General features: G+C 42.3%; 1 protein-coding gene across 1 annotated transcript in view; it reads right to left on the reverse strand.

Moving 5' to 3' along the window:
* Positions 1–23733, reverse strand: part of ttk (ttk protein kinase) — a 50387-nt gene that overhangs the window by 17175 nt on the left and 9479 nt on the right. The window contains exons 3-10 of the mRNA XM_055636079.1: positions 21699–21924; positions 16705–16811; positions 16457–16606; positions 15898–16015; positions 11233–11323; positions 7494–7582; positions 7124–7202; positions 2163–2259 (exon numbers count right to left, since the gene is read on the reverse strand). Of these exons, the coding sequence (XP_055492054.1) occupies positions 2163–2259; positions 7124–7202; positions 7494–7582; positions 11233–11323; positions 15898–16015; positions 16457–16606; positions 16705–16811; positions 21699–21924 (957 nt within the window). The remainder of the gene's footprint in view (positions 1–2162; positions 2260–7123; positions 7203–7493; positions 7583–11232; positions 11324–15897; positions 16016–16456; positions 16607–16704; positions 16812–21698; positions 21925–23733) is intronic.

Below are 23733 nucleotides of genomic sequence, written 5' to 3' on the forward strand. Positions count from 1 at the left end.
ATCCACCATAGCATTCATCGCTGTGGTGGAAGGCACAGAACTTGGCCAGTCCTCCATTTTCCCCCGTGGTCGGGACCTCCACCCTCCGCAGCCGTTGCTGCGGGCGTCCAGATGGTAAGGGACAAAGTCAAAGACACGGTAAGTCCAGGATCGGTTCTTCCCCACTGGAGACCGCGGCTTCAGGTTGGTGTAGGCCGCAGGCCGGCGGTCGAAGATTTAAGGTTCCCGCCGCGTCGCAGCCAGAAGCACCGCAGACCGCAGGGCCGGTGGTCGAAGCTCCCCTTCAGGGGTGATGGTAAGTCCATGCCGGACCCGCGGTAGAAGTTGGCCGCGGGCCAGCAGTGATGGCTTCTTCTCCCCCGGGTCCCCCACGAGGGATCCCGGGCCGCAGGCGCCGCGCCAGCTGGAGCTGTGCAGACGCGGCTTCAGGCTGCCGGCTGACCCGGGCCAGAGAAACGGAGCGCTTCCCTCCAGCGAGGGCTCACCCGCTCCACGCCGAGAGTCCACGCTTCGCCCGCCGCTGAAGCCCCGGGCGCGTCTCCGGGAAAGGCCGCGCCGATCCTTGCAGTTAGGCCACAGGGGAGGCGACCTGGAAAAAGTCGCCTCTCCTTGGAGGAGGCGGCCGAAACGGTTTCCCCCTTACCCCCCCACACCACGCCCCACACAAAACACACTAAGAAACATCAAAAACATACTTTAAAACATACTAAAAAAAATAGATCAACAGTATTGCTGTAGATCAAACAGTATTAAAATTAAAGTACTTGTTATGATATATAATGACTCTGTATCATAAGTACTTTGCACAGGGAGGTCATGGACTTTTAACAGATTTGCTTTTACTTCTCTATTGTGCCTCATTTTAAGTGGCTAACAAACCCATCACCAATGCTGCAAAGTTAAAAAAGTAGTCTTTGCCAATATACAAGTGTTTTACCAGGTCAATGAATAGTAAGAATAGGCCATTTCATCTCTCAACAACACAAGAAATCAGCAGGTGTCGGCACAAGGGCTTCAAGCCTACCTCGCTGTTCAATTTGTAGAAACAACAAACTGCAGATGTTGGTTACCTAGAAGCGCACAAAGTGCTGGAGTAATGCCCGTCCCACTTAGGAAACCTGAACGGAAACCTCTGGAGACTTTGCGCACCACCCAAAGTTTCCGTGCGGTTCCCGGAGCTTTGTGTCAGGTAAGACCTTCCACTACCTGCAGCCTCCGGCAACCAACTTCAACTAGCATCGCAACCGGTTTAGACTAAAAAATTACCGATTTTTTAAACGGCAACCTATTTTTAGTCGCCGCCAGTTTTGAATTTTTTGAAATAATCACCGGAACATAGAAGCGGAAACCACTTTCGACCTTTAGGGAGACTGACAAAAACCTCCGGGAACCGCACGGAAACCTTGGGTGGGGCGCAAAGTCTCCAGAGGTTTCCGTTCAGGTTTCCTAAGTGGGACAGGGACATAACACTGTTCTCCAGAAGGTACACAAAATTGCTGGAGAAACTCAGCGGGTGCAGCAGCATCTATGGAGTGAAGAAAATAGGCGACGTTTCGGGCCGAAACCCTTCTTCACACTATAGGAGTCTGATCTTCGATCTTACAGCATCTGCAGTTCCTTCTTGAACACTGTTCTCCAGAGATGCTGCCTGATTGTGCCACTGATAATCTATTCTAAACACCTGCTTATGAAAGCAATAATCTTTTGTTTTCAAACAAAAACATGTGGACATCTTTGCTCAATGTAATAAACTCATTCCATTTTTTTGTTGTAATCAGCTAACATAGATGACAGATGGAATGCTGCATGTTAAAATGCTTTCAAGTCAATATAAGGGCTGTTACCTTGAATTTAATCCTGAACACAATTGCCACATGCCAGAAAAATCAGAGAAATAAGACTGGCCAACTTTGCTGACATGCATTTTCCTCTCAGGATTTAAAACACGAACTGCCTCTTCTCTTCCTCTTCCATGGAAAATTCATGGAAGACGAAGAGGATTTAAGAACTGGTAGCTCTCAGATTGAGGCACACAATGATTAATATAGTATTAATCTTTCAATTTAAAAAGTAAAAAAATCCTTACAACGGTAGTTGTTAATAAACAATGAGGAACATGCAGGTTAATTAGGTTCAATCATAGGATTTTATTAAATACATACCTCTTTGCCTTTTTAAAGTAAATAATATGGAAGTATCATTTTCACTACCTTCTGTTGGACTTTGCAAATTTGGGAAATTGGCGCCACCTGAACTGTACTGAAAGTATAAAAAACATGAATTGATAATTTGTAATACCTGATTACCAGAACATAAATAGAAGTAGGCTATTCAACCCTTCCGCCTCCTCTACTTACAATAAGATCATGGCTGATGTTTTACCTCTTCGCATCATGACTTCTCCGCACTAACTCACTTTCCTATAAAAATCTATCGATCTGTCCTGAATATAGTCTGTGACGATGTGTCCAACCCCCACTCCAATACAGATTTCTGAAGACTTGCAATCCTCTGAGCAAGTCAGTTTCTCCTCAACTTCGCTGGAGAAATAGGCAGGGAAATGGCAGATGGAGTTTAATCTGACCAAGTACAAGGTGTTGCACTTTGGGAGGTCAGATACAAGTGGAAAATACAGTTAGTGACACTTAACAGCATTGATGTCCAGAGGGATCTTTGGATCCAACTCCATAACATCATCAATATGCGGAGGATTCAAGATGGAGTGGTGTTGACATTGTGTTGAATCATCATCTCAAGGAAGTTCATTTTGACAAAGCAACCTACAGAACCTACATAAAGGATTACATGAAAATCCTGAAAGAAAATATTCAACGAGACAACCCAGAAGCACTGGACGAATTTACCAAAAATGCTCAGACTGTTGTTAAAGACATTGTGAAAAAACAATTGAGTTTCAGTTTTTTACATGTGCGAGTATGAATCCTGATGCCATGGTTGGACTACTAAATTACCACAGTGATGATACTCCATATATGACTTTCTTCAAAAATGATTTGAATATTGAGAAATGTTAAATCTGCTGCCTACAATTCATCATGTTGAATTCATCAATTCAATGACCTAATGTTCATATTACCTGCAATAAACTCGGAACTGGTACTACAAGATGGCATTATCATAAAAGGCCACAAAGCTGTAGTTTCTGCCTCTCTACACAGCAAGTATTTTGATGCTGTCCATGCGGGCCACCCAGGCGCCGAAGCAGCAACTGTCCTGCGAGCAAACAACATGTTCGACTGGCCTGGCATGACTGATTACATTCATGACAATGTGGAAACCTGTGCAGTGTGCAACAGTTTGGCACCGCATCAACAAAAGCAACCACTTCTCTCAAATCCGATTCCTGCCCTTCCATGGTCCAGTGACAACTGACATATTTGAGTGGCAATGTAAACAATACCTGGTTCTTGTTGACTTGTATGCTAGTTGGTTTGATATCAATCTTCTTAGTAGCCCCACCTCTCACGGGCAAGTTCAGAAGCTGGCTCGCCATTTCTCCGTTGCTTTACCTCCCCCCTCGACTCAATTCAAGGACCCAACCAGTCGTTCCAGGTGAGACAGAGGTTCACCTGCATCTCCTCCAACCTCATCTATTGCATCCGCTGCTCTAGGTGTCAGCGGATCTACATCGGTGAGACCAAGCGTAGGCATAGCGATCGGTCCACATTAACCAACCTGATCTCCCTGTGGCTCAGCACCTCAACTCCCCCTCTCATTCCGAATCCAACCTTTCTGTCCTGGGCTTCCTCCATGGCCAGAGTGAACACCACCAGAAATTGGAGGAGCAGCACCTCATATTCCACTTGGGCAGTTTACACCCCAACGGTATGAACAGCTCTCCCTCAGCCCTCTGGCTCCTCCTCTTCCTTTCTTCTTCCCTCCCCCCCACATCAGTTTGAAGAAGTTTTTTCGGCCCGAAACGTTGCCTATTACCTTCGCTCCATAGATGCTGCCGCACCCGCTGAGTTTCTCCAGCACTTTTGTGCACCTTCGATTTTCCAGCATCTGCAGTTCCTTCTTAAACACCATGTCAACTACTATCTGATAATGGCAGTCAATTTACCAGCCAGAACTTCAAAGACTTTTGCTGCCAGCTGTGGTTTTCGTCACATCACCAGCAGCCCTGAATATCCTCAATCAAATGGGCTGGCTGAACGTACCGTGAGAAGTGCCAAACAATTAATGGAACGATCCCACAGAGCAAAATCAGATGTGTACCTGGACCTGCTTAACCTACGCAACATCTCCCACGACCCAATACTGGGTTCACCCGCGCAGCGTCTAATGTCAAGGCAGACCCGAGTCACACTGCCTGTGGTGAAGCAGGCACACATTCCGCAAGTGGCCTCGCCATCAGAAGTTCAGCCCAGGCTACAACAAAAGTGCGATATTCAGAAAGGGTGGTATGACAAAACGAGCAGACCGCTTCCACCACTAGCCAAGGGACAAGTGGTGCGTCTACAAACCGATAAAGGTCACAACCGCATCGGTGTAATTTCTGGAACTGCCTCCGAGCCATATTCATACTTGGTCAATGCCGATGGCGGCACCTACAGACGTAATAGGCAACATATCCTGCCTGTGAACGAGCCAGCACCACGTCCCTACTATCTTGACCACACAAGTACACTTCCATCCACATCCAGCGGCATCGGCTCGACTGCACCAGCACGACAACCTGTTTCTGATCTAGTTACTTTGCTGATGGCTACGCCACCTCCACCTGTGCCAAAGTCTCCTGTTTTGTCCCCGGGAATGCCGTTTCAATCTCCAACACTTATTTCACCACCGATTGTGTCCTCGGTGACGGGAGGAGATGGACTGTACCGTAGGCGTGCTGGTCGTTTGTAAGCCCACCGTAAAGTACCCGGCTATGTTTGAACTTCCTCCAGTTTATTGCCATATACTATGTGTGCTTTATAGTCAGCAGTATACATTTGCATTAAATTCTTTGTAGTACTCAGTAGTTTTGTATTTGCATTTAATTCTTTAAGAGGATGGAGATTAGTGTCACTCATACTATTGCTTCGCCCACAAGCTTATTAATGAGCTCTCTCTCTCTTGCTCGCTGGCAGATTGGTAGTATGCGTGCATAGATGATAGCACCTTGTGTTTCCTCTACAGAGTTGCTAATAAAAGACTATGAATTCTAATCACTATGTGTGAGTCTGATCATTTCCAACAGTTTCCTTGCCTTCATTCAGCAAGTCATGATGCAGCTTTATAGGACTTTGGTTAGACTGCATTTGGAGTGTTGCGTTCAGCTCTTTGGAGAGCATGCAAAAGAGATTCACCAGAATGATGCCTGGATTAGTGGGAATTAACTACAAATTGGATAGACTTGGATTGTTTTATCTGGAACACCGGAAGTTGAGGAAAGACCTGATAGAAGTATATAAAATTAATAGGTTGAGACAATGCTCCCTGTTCCCCAGGATGAAAAAATCAACAATTACACAGCAGAGCTTTAAGGTGAGAGGTGCAAAGTTTAAAGGAGACTTGACTAAGTGCAGACCCGTTGGGTCTGGTCCCCGAACGTGCTTCAGGCCCAGAGTAGAGGGGGGGGGGGGGTGTTGTTACCGAACTGAACTCACTGTGGAATGAAAAGTCAGTGAAAGCGGTGCGATTAGAGACTGTGAGGCCTCGTATCCTCGGCACTTCTGAGACGCCAGCTCTGTCGCGCTGGCTGTTCCCCCGCTGCTGGAAAAGCAGCGGTTGAAGATCCGATGCTTGGCTTGAGGCAGCGTGACAGAGCTGGGCCGGGCACCAGCGGTAGGGAAAAATGTCGGCGTCTTTGGAGCAGAGCCGGGCGTCAGCAGGTGTTATGGTCGCTGGCCAGCAGGAGGTGACAAAATGAGTGGGTGGGGTGGGTGGAGGATTTTATTTTTAAAAACGGGTACATAAAAAAGCCAAAATGTTTTGAGGAGTGAATCCGTGAATGTAAAAGAGAATTAAGTAGCGAAATGGAAAAAAATGTCGGAGATTCAGCGTGTGGTGCTGGCGGACCAAGGAATCAAAGGCCGAATCTGACATACACCCACCCACACACACAGTTTTAATATATAGATAGATGTGCAAGGCTAGGTTTTTTTTTTTAAACAGAGGATGGTGGATGCTTGGAATGCACTGCCAGGGGAGGTGGTGGAGGCAGATACAAAAGTTGCATTTAGGACACTTCTGGGTGGGAACATGGATCTGCAGGGAATGGAGGGGGAGTGTTTATTTGCAAGCAGATAATAGTTGGTCTTGGCATCATTGTGATCCAAAGGGCCTAATCCTATGCTTTACTATTATTTAATAATTTTATTTTTAAACACACTTCAACAGAGATTGGTGATCAAGAATAATTACACCAAATTATGCAAAAATAGTGCATCCATTCCTTCTACAAATTCCATCTTTTTTTCCCCTGGAGACACAAGGAACTGCAGACTATAAACTTGAGCTAACACACAGACTGGAGTGACTCAGCAGGCCAGGCAGCATATCGTGGATGAAATAGTTAGGCAACATTGTGTCGGGACCCGAAACTCAGACTTTTGCCACTCTGAAGGGTCCTGACCAAAAACTGCCTCTATCCGTTTCCTCCACAGATGCAGCCCGACCTGTTGAGTTACTCGACTATTATATATATGTTTTATTTTTTCTTGACTCCTTCGATTTTCCTATTATTTTCAACATTTTCTGTTTTTATTCCAAATTACATTACGTAAATTATTGAGGATAAAATTTGGAATAAAAACAGAAAATGTTGAAAATAATAGGAGCATCAATATCGGGATGCTGTCTTTCATCTATCCGGAGGTACTGTAAAACCTGCAAACTTTTTGACTTTATACTGCTTTATACACTTGTACTATAAAATAATTCAGGGTATTAGACGACATTATGGTTCAGACAAATTAAAAGGGTGGAGAATACATTGCTAATCTGAAATTTTACAAGTTATCAATCCCAAATGTGCGATTATTAGGAGCCACAATTGAACAACATATTTTACGCGAAGGAACCACTTTACAAAGAGCCGTCTCAGCATTAGCCTCCGTTAGCTACACCTCCAATTTAGATCCAAAAATAGCACTTCAAATGCAAAATAAGTTACCTTCCGGTCAAAGGCACACAGATCTGCTCGAGGAAATGTTGACAACTGAACACTTGTCGCTTTTCCTGGACAGGTTTGCCTGAAAATTAGAACACGTTGTCTAATTAAAGTACAGCCAATTACATTATAAAGCTTGGAGTAATTCTGCATACTTACTCTCCAAAGAAAAAAAAGTTCAAACCAGTGCTATGCTGCCACGAGTTATCATGCATCTAAATTATTTCATAATTTATTATATGGCAATGATCTTAAGATATTATTCAGGATTGAAGTTATCAACACATTGGAAAAAGGCACCTGCTAATGACCCATTTGCAAAACATGTTTAAATTTGCTGGTTAAATAATCATGTTTGTCTTTTAATATTTACTTCTTTGTGGAAGAAATCTCCATTGTCCTCGACCCACTCACTGTTTCATTTATTATTGGCTGAAAGGCGACACCATCTGCTTGCAAGATCTGCAAAAAAAAAAATCTGTACTGAGACAAGGACAACAGGGTTGAGATTTGCACTTGCTGTGCTCAGCCAATGTTCTATTTGCAATAAATTTACAATTAACCTAGGTTCAGTAACCATTCAAGTATTGGCAAAAGCAAAAAAAATTGCTAAAGTATTGATCTACTAATAACATAGAAAAATAGGTGCAGGAGTGGGCCATTTGGCTTCTTCAAGCCATATGGTCATAGCTGATCATCTAAAATCAGTACCCTATTCCTGCTTTTACCCCATATCCCTTTAGCCCTAAGAGCTAAATTTAACTCTCTTGAAAACATCCAGTGAATTTTGAAAGTCCAGATGCACCACATCCACTGGCTTCCCTTATCCATTCTACTTGTTACATCCTCAAAAAATTCCAAAAGAATAGTCAAGCATGATTTCTCCTATCATAAATCCATGCTGACTTTGGCCGATCCTGTCACTGCCTTCCAAATGCGCTGCTAAACCATCTTTAACAATCGACTCAAGCATCTTCCCCACTACCGATGCAAGGCTAACTGGTCTATAATTCAGTGTTCTCTCCCCCCCTCTTAAAAAGTGGGGTTACATTGGCTACTCTCCAGTCCCCAGGAACTGATCCAGAGTTGAGAAAACATTAGAAAATGATCACCAATGCATCCACGATTTCTAGGGCCGCCACCTTGAGTACTCTGGGATGCAGACCATCAGGCCTTGAGGATTTATCTGCCTTCAGTCCCAACAGTTTACCTAACACCATTGCCTGACTAATGTGCATTCCCCTCAGTTCCTCACTCCCACTAGGTCGTCGGTCCCCTGGCATTTTTGGGAGATTGGTACTGTCTTCAATAAGGAAGACACAAACAAAGTACTAATTTAACTTCCGCCATTTCCTTGTTTCCCCATTATAATTTCACCTGTCCCTGATTGTAAGAGACCTACAAGTGGAGAATTAAAAAAATGTACACATTTTTTAAATCGCAATTATTCCATTTACTGTACATGATTTATTCATTGTCTTTCAGAGTGCATCATCGATGAGGATTTTCCAATGTGACTGAAGATCCTTTATTGGCTCAGATATTCAAATACCACAGGTGTAGCAGGCTAATGCAACATGCAGCATGTGCAGACATAATGCTGAATTTGATCAAGTCTCTATGGAAAAACTCTGAGCAGCTCACAAGATGGTACCTCAATGGCAATCCCTCAATTTAAATATTATTCCTTGGGTCTCAAGATGTCGTTTGGAGCCAAATTCTGGAACTAGGTGGCCACCAACATAGGTATTTCCATCGAGCTACTGGCAGGGGTTCTTTCACTTTCCTTTCCCCTTTCTTACTTCTCCTCAAAGCAGGCCATTGTCAGATAAGGATGAAGGTGACCGCCTTGTTCCTCCCAGCTTGTGATTTCTACACCTTAATTCTTGAGATATACTCCCAGCAGTACCTTTGCAGCTTAACATCTAACCATAAAAGATCCCCAAATGTGTGATCAGGGTCACATTGTGATCTGATGACTGCAAAACAAACAGCCGGTGCTGTTACTTCACTGTTTGTCACAAAATCTAGGTCACTCACCCGTTGTGAAATCTTTTGCATCCGAATACATTCAACCAAAACGTTAGCATTAAAAAAAAAAATCAATAAATTTAACTTAAGCAGCAATGTTAAATTTCCAAATTTAACCATTTCAATCATTTTCCAAAATCTTAAAAATGATCGAACCTGGGACCAAACAGCAAAAAAAGCAACTAGTGAAACCGTAAGCAATTGATTGCAAGTATCGCATTTGTACTGTCACACTCCTGCTAATGTTATTTAGGTCATCCATCTTCTTCACTATTTATCATTAACCTTTTATCAATTTACTGAAGTGGCAATAGGCTATTAAAAAAAGGTATTTGAATGTTTGTTCACAGGTTGAATACCTACCAACCTGTCACCAGAGAATTCCAAACCTTGGTTTTAAAAGACTAAAGGCTTTAAGTAAAATCTTTAAAGAAAGCTATTGTAAGCAGATTGATACATGTAAATGCATCAATGAGAAATATCATGTTTTGAACTCTTAAGAAATAATAAACCACATTTTGGAAACTAGATTTTGTTCTCAGGACAAAATATATGGCCATCATTTGGTGAGAGAACATTGTTACTGTAAACTGTTAATTAACTTATAATACATAATCCAAAAATATGGTTCCATTTTGCAATAGAAATTCTTGGTAACCTGTCAAAAAGTATATGCGGGAAATCAAGATTCTTGATGGCTTAACAACGAGGGGAAGAAATAAATGCCACCAAAATATGCTGAATGCCTGCACCAAATTATATGATAAAATAATGTGACTAATACAATTAGGAAATATTATAATTAGATTTAAATGGTTAATGTGAGAAGACAGCGTACATGAATCTTAAATTCATATTAAATTTAAAAAATTGCAATTCCAACCATCAAATAGTAAAGCTTTCATACATTTGTAGAGGCAGGCTAAGAACTTGAATCTAGAATTTATAAAAAAATATCTGCATGAGAAACCAGGAAGAGAGGGACAGCACAAAGACAATAGGTGCAAGAGTAATATTGGAGCAAAGAGGTCCTTCTGCAGTTGTACAGAGCCCTAGTGAGACCACACCTGGAGTATCGTGTGCAGTTTTGGTCCCCTAATTTGAGGAAGGACATTCTTGCTATTTAGGGAGTGCAGCGTAGGTTTACAAGGTTAATTCACGGGATGGCGGGACTGTCAAATGTTGAGAGAATGGAGCAGCTGGGCTTGTACACTCTGGAGTTTAGAAGGAAGAGAGGGCATCTCATTGAAACATAAGATTGTTAAGGGTTTGGACACGCTAGAGGCAGGAAACATGTTCCAGATGTTGGGGTAGTCCAGAACCAGGGGTCACAGTTTAAGAATAACGAGTAAGCCATTTAGAATGGAGACGAGGAAACACGTTTTCTCACAGAGAGTGGTGAGTCTGTGGAATTCTCTGCCTCAGAGGGCGGTGGAGGCGGGTTCTCTGGATGCTTTCAAGAGAGCTACGTAGGGCTTTTAAAAATAGTGGAGTCAGGAGATATGGGGAGAAGGCAGGAACGGGGTACTGATTGGGGATGATCATCCATGACCACATTGAATGGCGGTGCTGGCTCGAAGGGCCGAAGAGCCTACTTCAGCAACTATTGTCTATTGACACAAGGGAATAACTTTTAGTGCATGATTAAGACAGTAAAGGCCAATCAAAGATAGCCCGAGGGTCTTCAATGAGGCAGATAGTTATTCAAAAATGCTCTAGTTGTGGTAGAATATTTCAGTTGCCTGATAACAGCTGGAAAGAATCTGTCCCTGAATTTTTTTACTGAGCTCAAAATGAATTTTACTGAATTTTTACTAAGCTCAATGACAACAGGAATTCCTAAAGAAAAAGGAGTGAAGTGAGGGAAGTAATTTTTGTCAATTAATGTGCAACATCCTTGCGCCCAGCTCTCACAGAACAGCATATTTTTTAAATATTATGAAATATAAAAAACGTGAGCAGTCTGTCAAACAATTTGAGCGCAAATGAAAAAGCAATCATATCAAGATCAATTTAAAGATAACATGACAATTATTTGCTAAAGATGAGGCAGTTTCATCAGGTTTTGTGAAATTTTCTACCTTGGAACCAGTGCCGCCTTTCAGCTGCTTGACTGTATTCAGCTCTAAGAGTGACATATCATTCTCTTTGACCAGGTTGCTGACATCACCCCTAATAGTGTAAAAAAGACAAAAAAATGTGAGTGCATGGTCATCCCTTAACCATATAACCATATAACAATTACAGCACGGAAACAGGCCATCTCGACCCTTCTAGTCCGTGCCGAACACATAATCTCCCCTAGTCCCATATACCTGCGCTCAGACCATAACCCTCCATTCCCTTCCCGTCCATATAACTATCCAATTTATTTTTAAATGATAAAAAAAAAAAATTGGATAGTTATATGGACGGGAAGGGAATGGAGGGTTATGGTCTGAGCGCAGGTATATGGGACTAGGACCCTGTTCAAAGAAAATAACCCAATAAGTGCAAGATAAGTAAAATTTTACAAGAGAGCTCAAATTTATTAATCCCATTGTACCAGTGGGTAACAGGAAAAGGTTGCATGGTGATATTTTTTGATAATTTTAGAATTCCATTCTTATCTCTTCGGGTAATGAAGCAACTCTTGACAAAGCAGCAAGATCTAGATTAAAGCCAGGGCTATGGGCATAGCATGGGCAGATGTGGGCTCATACATGCTGCAAGAAACATGTGCGCTTCAATGAACACCAGAGTTGAACCAGTTAGCCACTGACATTTCAAGCTGTTATTGGGCAAGTCTACATCAGGCGTGTTTATAGATCAGTTGATTGGAGTTCATCACCGCCGACATGGACACAGGATATGGATGGCGAGGCAAGGGAACCTTGGACAACCAGGTCTTTGAGTAATATAAAGCAAAACAGAAAAAAAAGCAAGCAATTACACGAACAAAAAGTGGCAAGGAAATGTCATTGGCAAATCAGATTAAAGAATATAACAAGGCTTTTTATAATACATTAAAAGCTAGAGGAAACTGGAGAGAAGGTAGGACTACCCAACAATAAGGAGAGATTTTAAGCCTGGTCAGAGGAAGTAGATGAGGTACTGAACAAGTACTTTGCGTCTGCATTCGCCAAGAGGAAGGACATGAAAGATTGTGAGATCAGTGCGTGGTATACTAATATGCTAGGGTAGTTTGAGATCAAGGAGGCAGTTGTATTGGGTCTTTTGAAAAGCATCATGGTGGATAAACCCCAAAGGCCTGATAGAATCTATCCCAGGTTATTGAGAGGGGTAAGGGAAGACTAGAGGCATTGACAAAGATCTTTGTATTCTCTCTTGCCACAGGTGAGGCCCAGAGGACTAGAGAAGAGGCACTGCTGTTTCTTTGTTTAATGGAAGCAGAGGTAATGCACAAATGAATAGGTCATTGAGTCTCATATCAGTGTAGGGAAGCAATTATAGATGATTCTTTAGAGTAGAATTTACTCACATATGGAACAGAATGGGATAATTAGGGGCAGTCAACATGGCTTTGTCTGTAGCATGTCATGGCTTACTAATTTGTGACGAAGATGATTGATGAGGGCATCTGCTGTCACCACCACCCTGGCAGCACATTTCAGATACCCACCACTCTATATAACCAAAAAGGTTGCCACACACATTACCTTTAAACCTGGGTCCCTTTGACTTTAAACAGTCCAGCCAAAATTCCTGCGAATATTTTTTGCAGTTTAGTCACGTTATTCCTTCCTATAGCGTGGATCCAGAAATCCACACAACCTTCCAGTCTAACAAATGATTTCTGCAACAGTAACATGACAGCCCAACTCCTATACTGGAATAACGTGAATTCGCCTGGGGCAACGATGGCAAACTTACCATATGCTTTTTTCACCACTCTGTTGCCTGAAAGTATCAACAAATGCAATAAGTAGCAATAAGGTCTTGCTGCTCAACAATAGACCTCAAGGCCCTGTCATAAACTATATCCTGCCGTTGTTTAATTTGCCCAGATGCATCATCTCATACTTGACCAAGTTAATTTCCAACAGCCATTCCCTTGGCCACTTTCTCAGTTGATCTAGATCCTATTGTGACCAGAGACAACCTTCTTTACTGTCCATTACATCACTAATTTTCATGCGATCGGCAAATTGACTAATCATTGCAGTTATTTTCTTCCAATAGCTAATAAAACACATGAGATCGATCTCCGTGACACCTACTAGTTACAGGCCTCCAATGGAAGAACCCCCCACTAACATCCTCTGCCTCCTATTATCATGCAGTTTTGTATCCAATTTGTTCTCACTTTGGAGCCAATATATTTATTTTTACATTCTAGACCAGCTTATAATGAGAGTTCTTAGGCCTTGCTAAAATGCTCGTTGGTAATGTCCACAATCCTGCCTTAGTCACCAATTCAAAATCACTCACATCAATTTGGTGAGACATGATCTCCCACAACTAAAACAATGCTGACTATTCTTAATCATCCTTGCATTTCCATTTTTAAATAAATCCTGTTCCTTAAAATCCCTCCAGTTCTTTCCCAGCATCCAAGGCTCACCAGCCTGTAGGTCTCTGGTCTGTTTGCACACCCATTCCGAAAAAAAGTCATTAGTGATGTTCATTTTGTTCAATTACCTCACCAATGGTCAACAAAAATAAATGCCTCAGCAATCACCTCCTTTGCTTCCCAAAATGAGATACAAAAGAGAGCAATATTTCCTTTAAGCAAACCTGATCTTATCTTTTATAAACTTTGACAAGAAAGGGAGCTGCCAATAGGTTTATATTAGAGATGTCACAATAATATTCTGAGCACAATATCAAATAAAAGCACCTTAAGGAACTCAGCAGGTCGAGCAGCATCTGTGAAGTGAAATGGACAGTAGGAACAGGATCCAGTGGGAGGAGTGCATGGGTGGTGGGTAGATGGAGAAAAGAGAAAGAATCACAGCAATAGAGGGCCTGGAAGGTATTGTGGGAAGACAAGGGAATGTGAATAACCAGGGTGTGAATATCCTGAAATTGTTCACGCTGTTGGGTTGTAGACTACACAAATGGAATAGGAGTTGCATTGGGCTTCAGCCTTGCAATGGAGGCAGAGGACAGACAAGTCAATGTGGGAATGCAAAGATGATAAATGGCTGGCAATCGGGAAACCGAGATGTCAGTGGATAGATCACAGGTCCTTAGCAAAGTCACGTATTCCTTTGGTGTCATCAACGCAGAGGTCACATCAATAACAACAAATGCAATAAACAAGATTGCGGTATTTCTCTCTCTCTCTCTCTGAAGGGTTGCTTAGGTCCCTGGATGAAAGCGAGGGAGGAGGTGTAGAGCCAAGTGTTACACGTCCTACAGTTGCAGAAGTGTTCGAGGAGAGGAAGTGTTGGGCAAACCAGAGAGTCACACAGTGACTGAGAGCAATCACTGCAGAAAGCAGAAATAGAAAGTCAGGGATAAAGATGCGATAGGTAAAAACAAAGAACTGGAGCTCAATGGTTCCGGCTCCATCATGAAAGGGCATACAGATCCTTCTTCAGATTGTTGGATAGAGTGGAGATTCCAGAATGATAGCCGAGTGTTTGGAGGAAAGCAGGCTGGCTAGGTTGATGTGAGAAATGGATGCTCACCAGGGTGTTACTTGAAATTGGGGAATTCACTGTTCATACCATTGGATTGTATGCTACCCTAGCAGAATGTAAGGTGCTGTTCTAATAATTTGTGTCTGGCTTCAATCTGACACTGGAAGAGACCCTAAGGTTGGTATGGGAAAGAGATGGGTGTTAATATGGTTAGCACCTGATGGGTAGTGGCAAGCATTTAGCAAAACAGACAGTTAATCAACAATTGGTCTTGCCAATGTAAAGGAGGCCAGACCAGGAGCACCAAATGCAGTACACTGGGTTGAAAACATTGCACATGAATCCTTGTCTCACCTGGAAAGGCTGCTGGGGTGCTTTTGTAGGAAATGACAGAAAGTGCAGGGACAGGTGTTACTTCTCCTGCAGTTATACAAAAAAAGTGTTTGAGATGGGGCAGAGGGTGCAGTCAGCACAGAAAGCAAAGAAGAGTGGGGACGGGAAGACATGACTGGCGGTAGGTCACATTGAGGGCGTGGAGATGTCAGAGAATGTGACGGATGAGGCTGGTGGAACGAAGGGCGAGGAGCAGGGGAACTTTATCCTTGTACCATTTGGGGAGAAGGGAAGCTTCCTTCTCATATCTATCACCTCGATTTACATCTCCTCTCCCAATTCTATCTGTCCATCATCAACACATCCTCCCATTGGAACTTCCCCCTCACCCCCTAGATATTCACATCTGCCACCATCCCTTATTCAGTTCTATTTTTCACCTTCCTTGCAGACTGTTAATTGCCAAACAACCCTTCCTCCGTGTCCACCTATCACTTGCTAGCTCGTTTCACCCCCATCCCCACCTCTTTATACTGACTACTTTCTTCTCTCCTCTTTCAGTCTAGATGAAGGGCCTCAACCCAAATTGTTGACGATTCATCTCCCTCTACAGATGTTGCCTGACCACATCGAATTCCTCCAGCAGCTCACCTGTTTCTTTGCTACGGATTCCAACTTCTGAAATCTCTTGTACCTGTAATATCGTAAATATTCTGTCCATTTACCAGCTTAATCCGCAGACCAGAAAAATTCCACTAGCATACTCAAGCCCAAAAATATCCTAACCAAATAATTTTAAAAGTAGAAATGAGACAGATATTCAACCTCAGTGATGAAATGGGATCGATGAGTAATTCTCCAGGGCTATCACCGTACATCTTGATCTTGGTAATTGCAACATTTCCCGCTGATAACAAGCTTGGAGTTGTTTTACTCACAGGTACTGTGAAGGGTAAAAAAGTACTTGTAAGATATATATACACATATTAAAAGTGGGGATTTCTACCCAAGACTTGCATAATTTACATTAGCTTTTAAAACAAGTTGTGCATCAACAGACATGGTTTTGTCTTACGAAAAGCAATGCTATATTCACATGCATGGGAAAAAAAGCATTTACTCTAAATTCTTCCTCAAAATAGTACGTATATTTTCTGTCACACTTGTTCAATAAAATATTATCTCTGCTGTGATTTTGATCACATTCTTGCAACATTTGAATCAAGAGGTGGAGAAAAATTGTGTAATTACAATATATCACATTCACACTTACGCATGATCCACAAAATACTCAAAACGTTTTGAAATACCAGAAAAGAGCATTGTGTCTTTTCATGTTGATTTACATTTCCTTTCTCTTGCATTCCCAAAATAATCAACACACCTGATATATTTTCTTTATCCCAATCATCAGATAATGCAAGTTGCACTTTCCCCTGATTTAAGTTTTGAACAGCAACTTCCAACAGCTCTAGTGGTTTTGCTTTGACATCCAGTGCTTTCTGAAGAATGCTTCTACACTTCCGTACAGAGCCTGACAAAAGACAATAACATGAGAACTTTCACTTCTCATAAAACTATAACACACTATTATTAACATATCTCAATAATAAAACTGGAATGAATACAGACCTTGATCTAGCTCAAATTGCGCATATGCTACATGCACAAAAGCAAACTTCTTGCAATTAATTCGAGCCAGATTGAACTGCTCCTGTGCTTCGTCCACATCCACAAAGCTGAAGGAGAGAAAGGAGAGTAGAATTTCTTAAGCACTTACATAAAAGACAGAAATAAAATTGAAATCAATCTTAATTCTTTTCTTAATTGATCTTAATCAATTTCCTAACTTTTATTTTCTGGAGGACACAAGATTAATGGCTATTTCCATTTCGACATTTTCATGCCTATTCAGTGCTCATTCTAAATACTTTTCATGACCATTCAGATTTTGATAGAAAAATAATATTTGTTATTACATAACAGAATATAAGGAACTTTATGATTGGGCAGATATTGGAGCTACAATGTGTTCCTCACTCCAAGAATGATCCACACACCTGTCACGTTTGAGTTTTAATGCACATTTTATTCAAATAGTCAATATATCCATGTACTCATGTACCCTATGGTAGTAAATCTAAGAATAGTTATGTGAATTCATATTTAAATATTATTTTTTCCCCTTCACCCAATTTTCATCTTTTGATGTGTAGGAAGGAACTGCAGAACTGCTGGTTTACACCAAAGATAGACACAAAAAGCTGGAGTAACTCAGTGGGACAGGCAGCATCTCTGGATAGAAGGAATGAGTAACGTTTTGGGTCCAGACCTTTCTTCAGACAGTCGGGGGAAAGGGAGACCCAGAGATATGGAAGGGTAAGGCATGAAAAGAGACACACCTGATATATTTTCTTTATCCCAATCATCAGATAATGCAAGTTGCACTTTCCCCTGATTTAACTTCAAGGAAAATGTAAAATAGATCATTGTTAGCTAGGGGAAGTTGACAATGAAGCATTCACAGATAACATTTTATAATGGGGACAGTCCGACTGGTCAGAGAGCAAGGATGAGGGAGGAATGGATAGAGGGAAAGCAAGGGTTTATTTGAAGTTCAAGTCAGTCAATTTTATTTGTCACATGCACATCACATTCAGTGAAAAGAATTTTTCAGCAGCGATACTTAAAAAGAACTCACAATACACAATAAAATGTAACACAAACATGCACCACGTCATTCTTCACCGTGATGGAAGGCAACAAAGTTCAGCCAGTCCTCCTGCTTTTTTCACCCGTTGTCAGGGCTATAGACCGTCTGTAGTCACCGATGTACTGGTGGCGGAACACACTGACACGGAACACCTGCGGCTTGGAGGTCCCGAATCGGCACTTTTCTACCGGATTCCGTGGCTTCAGGATGATACAGGCTGAAGTTCCGAGCCCAACTCCGGGAAAAGGCCGCTCCAATCCATGGTGTTAGGTCGAGAGGGAGGCAACATGGAAAAGGTCGCCTCTCCGTGGAGGAGGCGGCAAAATGCGGGTTCCCCCTTTCCCCTCCCCCCCACATAAGACATATCGAGAGACACCCAAACTAACACTAGACAAACCAAAACCCCCCAAAAAGTAGAAATAATGAGAACGCTGCTGGCAGGGCAGCCGTCTCACAGTGCCCACACCGATCTAGAGCAGTCAATATTCATACCGCTGGGTTGTAAGCCACCCAAACGAAACATGATGTGCTGTTCCTCCAAACTGCGTTGGGCCTCTCTCTGACACTGGAGGAGGCTCAGGACGGAAAGATCATTATGGGAATGGGAGTTAAAGTGTTTAGCAACCGGGAGATCATGTAGGTTTAGGCGGACTGAGTGGAGGTGATACACGAGTAAGTAAGTAAATTGTATTTATATAGCACGTTTAAATCAACTCGCGTTGAAACCAAAGTGCTTTACATAGAAGAAATAATTATGTTTCCATACATCCATAGAAAAATTTAAAAAAGAAAAATGACACAACACATTATAGAATTTAACATGAATGTCCCCCCACAGCAGAATCAGAATTTTCCACTGTGGGGAAAGGCATCAAAAAGTTCAGTCCTCTTCCTCTGTGATCACCCGAGGTCGGGGCCTATTTGTGGCCTCCGCAGTCAGTCCGATGTTTTCAGGACCTCTTACCGGATGATGGAGCTCCGGCATCGGGAGAAACACTCTCAGTGGCTTGGAATGCCTGAAACAGCCGTGGCTCCCGATGTCCACATGCCGCGCTGGTCGAAGCTCCGACTCTGGCGATCTCGGCGAGAGATCCCAGGTTCCGCGATGTTTTAAATCCAGCGCCGCCCGCAGCTGGACGCTCCGCAGACTGCAGCTCCTCGATGTTGGAGTCGGCGGTCACAGCACCCCTGAGCTTACCGCACGGCGACCCGGTAAGGCATCGCCCGCTCCGTGGCGGTGTTTCACGGTTTGGTGGAGATGCAAGTGAACCTCTGGGAAGATGTGACTGGTGATGGGATCCCATTGGACGTGGCAAAAATGTACTCAATGTCACTCAGTCAGAGATCTATATACAGCACAAAAGCAGGCCCTTTGGCCAATCTTGACCATTCCAACCAAGTTGTATGCCGTGCTATTCTAATTTCCTGGCATTTGGCCATAGTCCTCTAAATCTTTCCCATCCGTTGTGGTGGTGCCTGGGGAGTGGGCTACTCCCTGGTTCATCCCCCTCGGCACTTGATGGACTGGTCCGGGGGAGGCTCCCAGCTACGAAGATAAGAGCTGGGATTTTTGGCATGAGACCACCCTTCAGTCTCTCAATGAAGCGGAGAGTAGTGTGCTGTGCTCATTAAAGCCATTACAGAATTTGCCTGGCTCCTCGCCTTTATTCTCGGCTCTCTCACGCACCCGTTACACTGGTGACCCTGACGTTTCGCCACGGTTCGTTAAGGCCGCACGTTACTTCCGCCCCTTTGGTTTCCTGCATCGGGACGCACACCGGACGCCCCTTCAGCGGCCGTATGAAGGACTATTCAAGGCCCTCAAGTATGGCCCTTCCACTTTCGTTTTGGACATGGGGGGGGGGGTCATCGTGAGACGGTCTCTGTTGTGCAGCTGAAGTCGGCATACCGGGCGCCAACCAGGTTGCCCCGCGACCTCGCCCACGGGGTCGCCCTCCGTTCCGGCCCTTTCCCCAAGCGCCCGCGCCGCCACCCTCGCCTGGCAGTGTGTCACCGGTTCCTGCGCCTGCCGTGGTGCGCACACGGGCTGGTCGTGTCGTTCGTCCCCCTGTTCGTTTAGTGCCTCCGTTTTTTTTTTTGGGGGGGGGGGGGTCCTGCGGCAGTTCCGGGGGGTAAGGTGCCCAGCTACGAAGATAAGAGCTGGGATTTTTTGGCGCAAGACCAGTCTTCAATCTCTCACTGAAGAGTAGTGTGCTGTGCTCATTAAAGCCTTTGCAGAATTTGCCTGGCTCCTCGCCTTCATTCCGGGCTCTCTCACGCACCCGCTACACCGTATATATGGCCAAATGTCTTTTAAAAGTTATAATTATATCCACTTCTGGAGCTTCCTCTGGCAACTCATTCCATACATGGACTATCCAGAGTGAAAATGTTGCCCAATATCAAGGGAGACCGTACAAATTCTGTAGACAGCACCAGTAGTTAGGATGAAACCCTGCTCTCTGGCGCCGTAAGGTGGCACCTCTACCCCACCGCTACCCTGCTGCCCTTCAGCCGCCTATCAATTTTATTCATTGAAATTAAGCGACAGTTATCTATTCATATAATTCTTCTTATCTGTCGTCAACAGGCATGAGACAGGAAAATCTGAAAAAAGAGGAATAGAGATGGGGGTCCATGCAGAAACTTTTTAATCATTGTACCTGGATATGACACTGTTTTCTTGCCCGTTTACCCTTAATTTATAGGGGGTTTTTTAAATAATTCCTAAAATAACACATCTTACTTGATTGTCACCTTAATTTACACAGAAAATTTGTGATAATCATACCTTAAAATGACACCAACTCCTTGCTTAAGTCACAGTGAAAATATTTTATATTACACCTACACTTACTTGTAACATACCTGTTCCTTGTTTACTCTAATTAGAGAGAAGTATCCGTTACACAGGAAATTTTTGATAATTGTTTGATAATTATACCTTGAAATGACACAATTTCTTGCTTGTTTACCCTTAATTGATACTGTAATTTTTTTTAATTATACCTTACTATGACATTTTACCTGATTGAATCAGGTAAAAAATAAAACAGTGTAGTGTCTATGACATACAGACTCTTGAATGGAGTGTGAGCATTATGTACGTAACTCTGTGCTCCCCGCCCCAACCCCGGTAGGGTAGGCCTAGGGGACAGTGGAAAACCGATTCTCTTTGTGCGGAGCCGAGCACTAGCCGTAGAGATGCGCTTGCAAAGACGATTAGCCCGCACCCATGTACACGCTTTCCACTAAAATTGACAGCGGATTTCCACGTACTGAACCATCGGCACAGTGGCTCAGTCTTGCAGAAAGATTCAATTTGATTGTCACATGTACCAATTAAGGTACAGTGAAATTTGAGTTACCATAACATAAACATCCACCACTGTGGAGTCAATATTCCTCATTGTGATGGAAGGCAATAAAGTTCAGTCATCATCCTCCTTTGTTCACCCCTGGTGGGGGCCTTTCAACGGGGTCGTTGCTGATAGTCCGTTCAATCCCTCTCGTATTTTGATCCATCTCGATGCCGGAGTTTCGATCATTCCGACGAGAGGGCTTGAACAGAGCAGAATACTCCGCGGCATGGAGCTCCCGAGTCGGCCACTTCTTACCGGAGACCGCTGCTTCACGATGTTAAAGTCCACAGGCCCCGCGGTAGGAGCTCCTACAATGGTGATCCTCGGCAAAAGATCCCAGGCTCCGCGTAGGTAAATCCAGGTCGGATTTAGACAGATTTTTTAATTAAAAAAAAAAAAATAGAATTTCGAAATCCCCAGAGAAATCTCATGGGCACCAATCTATTCATTTAAGACTAAACAATCATGCATTAAATGATTTTGATGGCATAAAAAGGTCATGAGATTTATGTATTCCATTTTATTGAAATGCAATAAACAAAAGTACTTACCTTTTAAGTTTTGCAAAAGATATCAAGATGCGAGCATAACATTCATTTGTATGATGCTTCTCCACTGACAAGGCAGCAACCGCATCATCATACAACTCTATAAGCCTATTTAATAAGCTCTCATTCGTTTGTGGATCACCCATCTTTTCCACCTTCTGTAGATACGACAGCCAATCCTCTGGAAAGTTTCCATCAGCAATAATTCGTTTAATTGTGCCAGTGTGATCTGTTGCAAAGTAGAATGCAATATTCCATTATAACATATCGAAGATAGACACAAAGCTCAGGAGTAATTCAGCGGGACATGCAGCATCTCTAGAGAAAAAGGATGATTGACATTTTGGGTCAGAATCCTTCTTCTGACATAGATCGACAGTAAAGATTAAAAAATGTATGAAAAGATAATTTAAACATCAAAGACACTGTAATCATCTAAGCAAGAAGACTCAGACTGAGATTTTATGCTAGATGTTTTAGTATCACAGCACTGGAGAAACATTGAAATTATCTTGTCTAAATTGTCTCTGGCTGCATATACCTCTAACACAGGTTTTTCATAAGAATTGTAATATATCACAGGCTGATAAACAATTTAAATCCAAGTAAAGGCTTATCATTTATTGCACATTATCTATACAATGTTACAATTACAATACCGTTTCCACCAACCCTATCACTTTTCTTTCTTTAAATACTTCTTTAACTCAAGGTTTGAATGGAAAAACAAGACCAAGGCAAGGAGATATGATCGGAAGAATGATGTATTTGAATTTAAATTCATCTATCTGAGGTTTGGGAGCAGGGTCAGGTTCTATGTGTTGTTCCTTCTACCCGATTATAGACCACCACAAAAGCAATATGCAAGATGCTAACATGACAAGAAGGGGTCAGGGAATAACATTTTGTAGTTGGAATGTCAAGGGAATCAATGAACCAATTAAGAGAAGTAAAGTTTTGGCACACCTAAATCAAATCAAAACAGATATAATATTTCTTCAAGAGACACATCTTAAAAAGGAATCACAACACAGACTTAAAGCTAAGTGGATCGCTGAATCATATCATTCTTCTTTTTCCCACAAGTCAAGAGGAGTAGCAATAGTAATTCGTAAAGGAATTCCTTTTGCGACCTCCTCAATAATAGTGGATATGGATGGCAGATATATTATAGTGGTTGGAGAGTTAAATGGTGAAAAAGTGATCCTTCTAAATGTTTATGGGCCTAACTTCGATAACCCCACTTTTTTTAACAAAACATTTAATAAAATTCCTGAATTTGCACAATACAAATTAATAATTGGAGGAGACTTCAATTGCACATTAGACCCATACTTAGATAGATCAGCAAGGCAAAAAAAAATCAACATCCAACTCAAGTGTTTTTTTAAATTCATTTATTAATACCACTAATATTAAGGATATCTGGAGAATAGAAAACCCAACCGGACGGGAATATTCATTTTATTCACCAGTACACAAAACATACTCAAGAATAGATTACTTTTTAGTTGATTCTACGTTTATTCCATTTACTTATAATTCAAAATATCATAACATTATAATCTCAGATCACGCACCGGTAACATTCATGATTAAATTAAATGGAATGTCCGAGAAACAAACATATTGGAGACTTAACCCGCAAATCTTGAACGAAAGATCATGCCAGGAATATATTATTAAACAAATTCAAATATTTTTTGAGGTAAATGACAACCCTGACACACCTGCTTCTCTTATGTGGGAGACGTTCAAAGCGTATGTTCGAGGTACATTAATCTCTGCCCAAGCATTTTATAATAAAGAAAACAGGATTAAACAAAAAGCACTGGAAAGTGAAATTAAGCAACTAGATACAGAAAACGCGAGAACGCCATCTACGTTAAAACATAATAAAATTGCTGTACTGAAATATAAATTAAATAAAATGTACTCAGAACAAGTAATAAAACTTTATCAAAAAACCAAACAATTACAGTTTGAATTTGGAGACAAACCACAAAAATTATTAGCACGCCAGCTGCGAAAAATGGAA

Source organism: Leucoraja erinacea, chromosome 5 (assembly GCF_028641065.1).
Source record: "Leucoraja erinacea ecotype New England chromosome 5, Leri_hhj_1, whole genome shotgun sequence".
NCBI lineage: Eukaryota > Metazoa > Chordata > Chondrichthyes > Rajiformes > Rajidae > Leucoraja > Leucoraja erinaceus.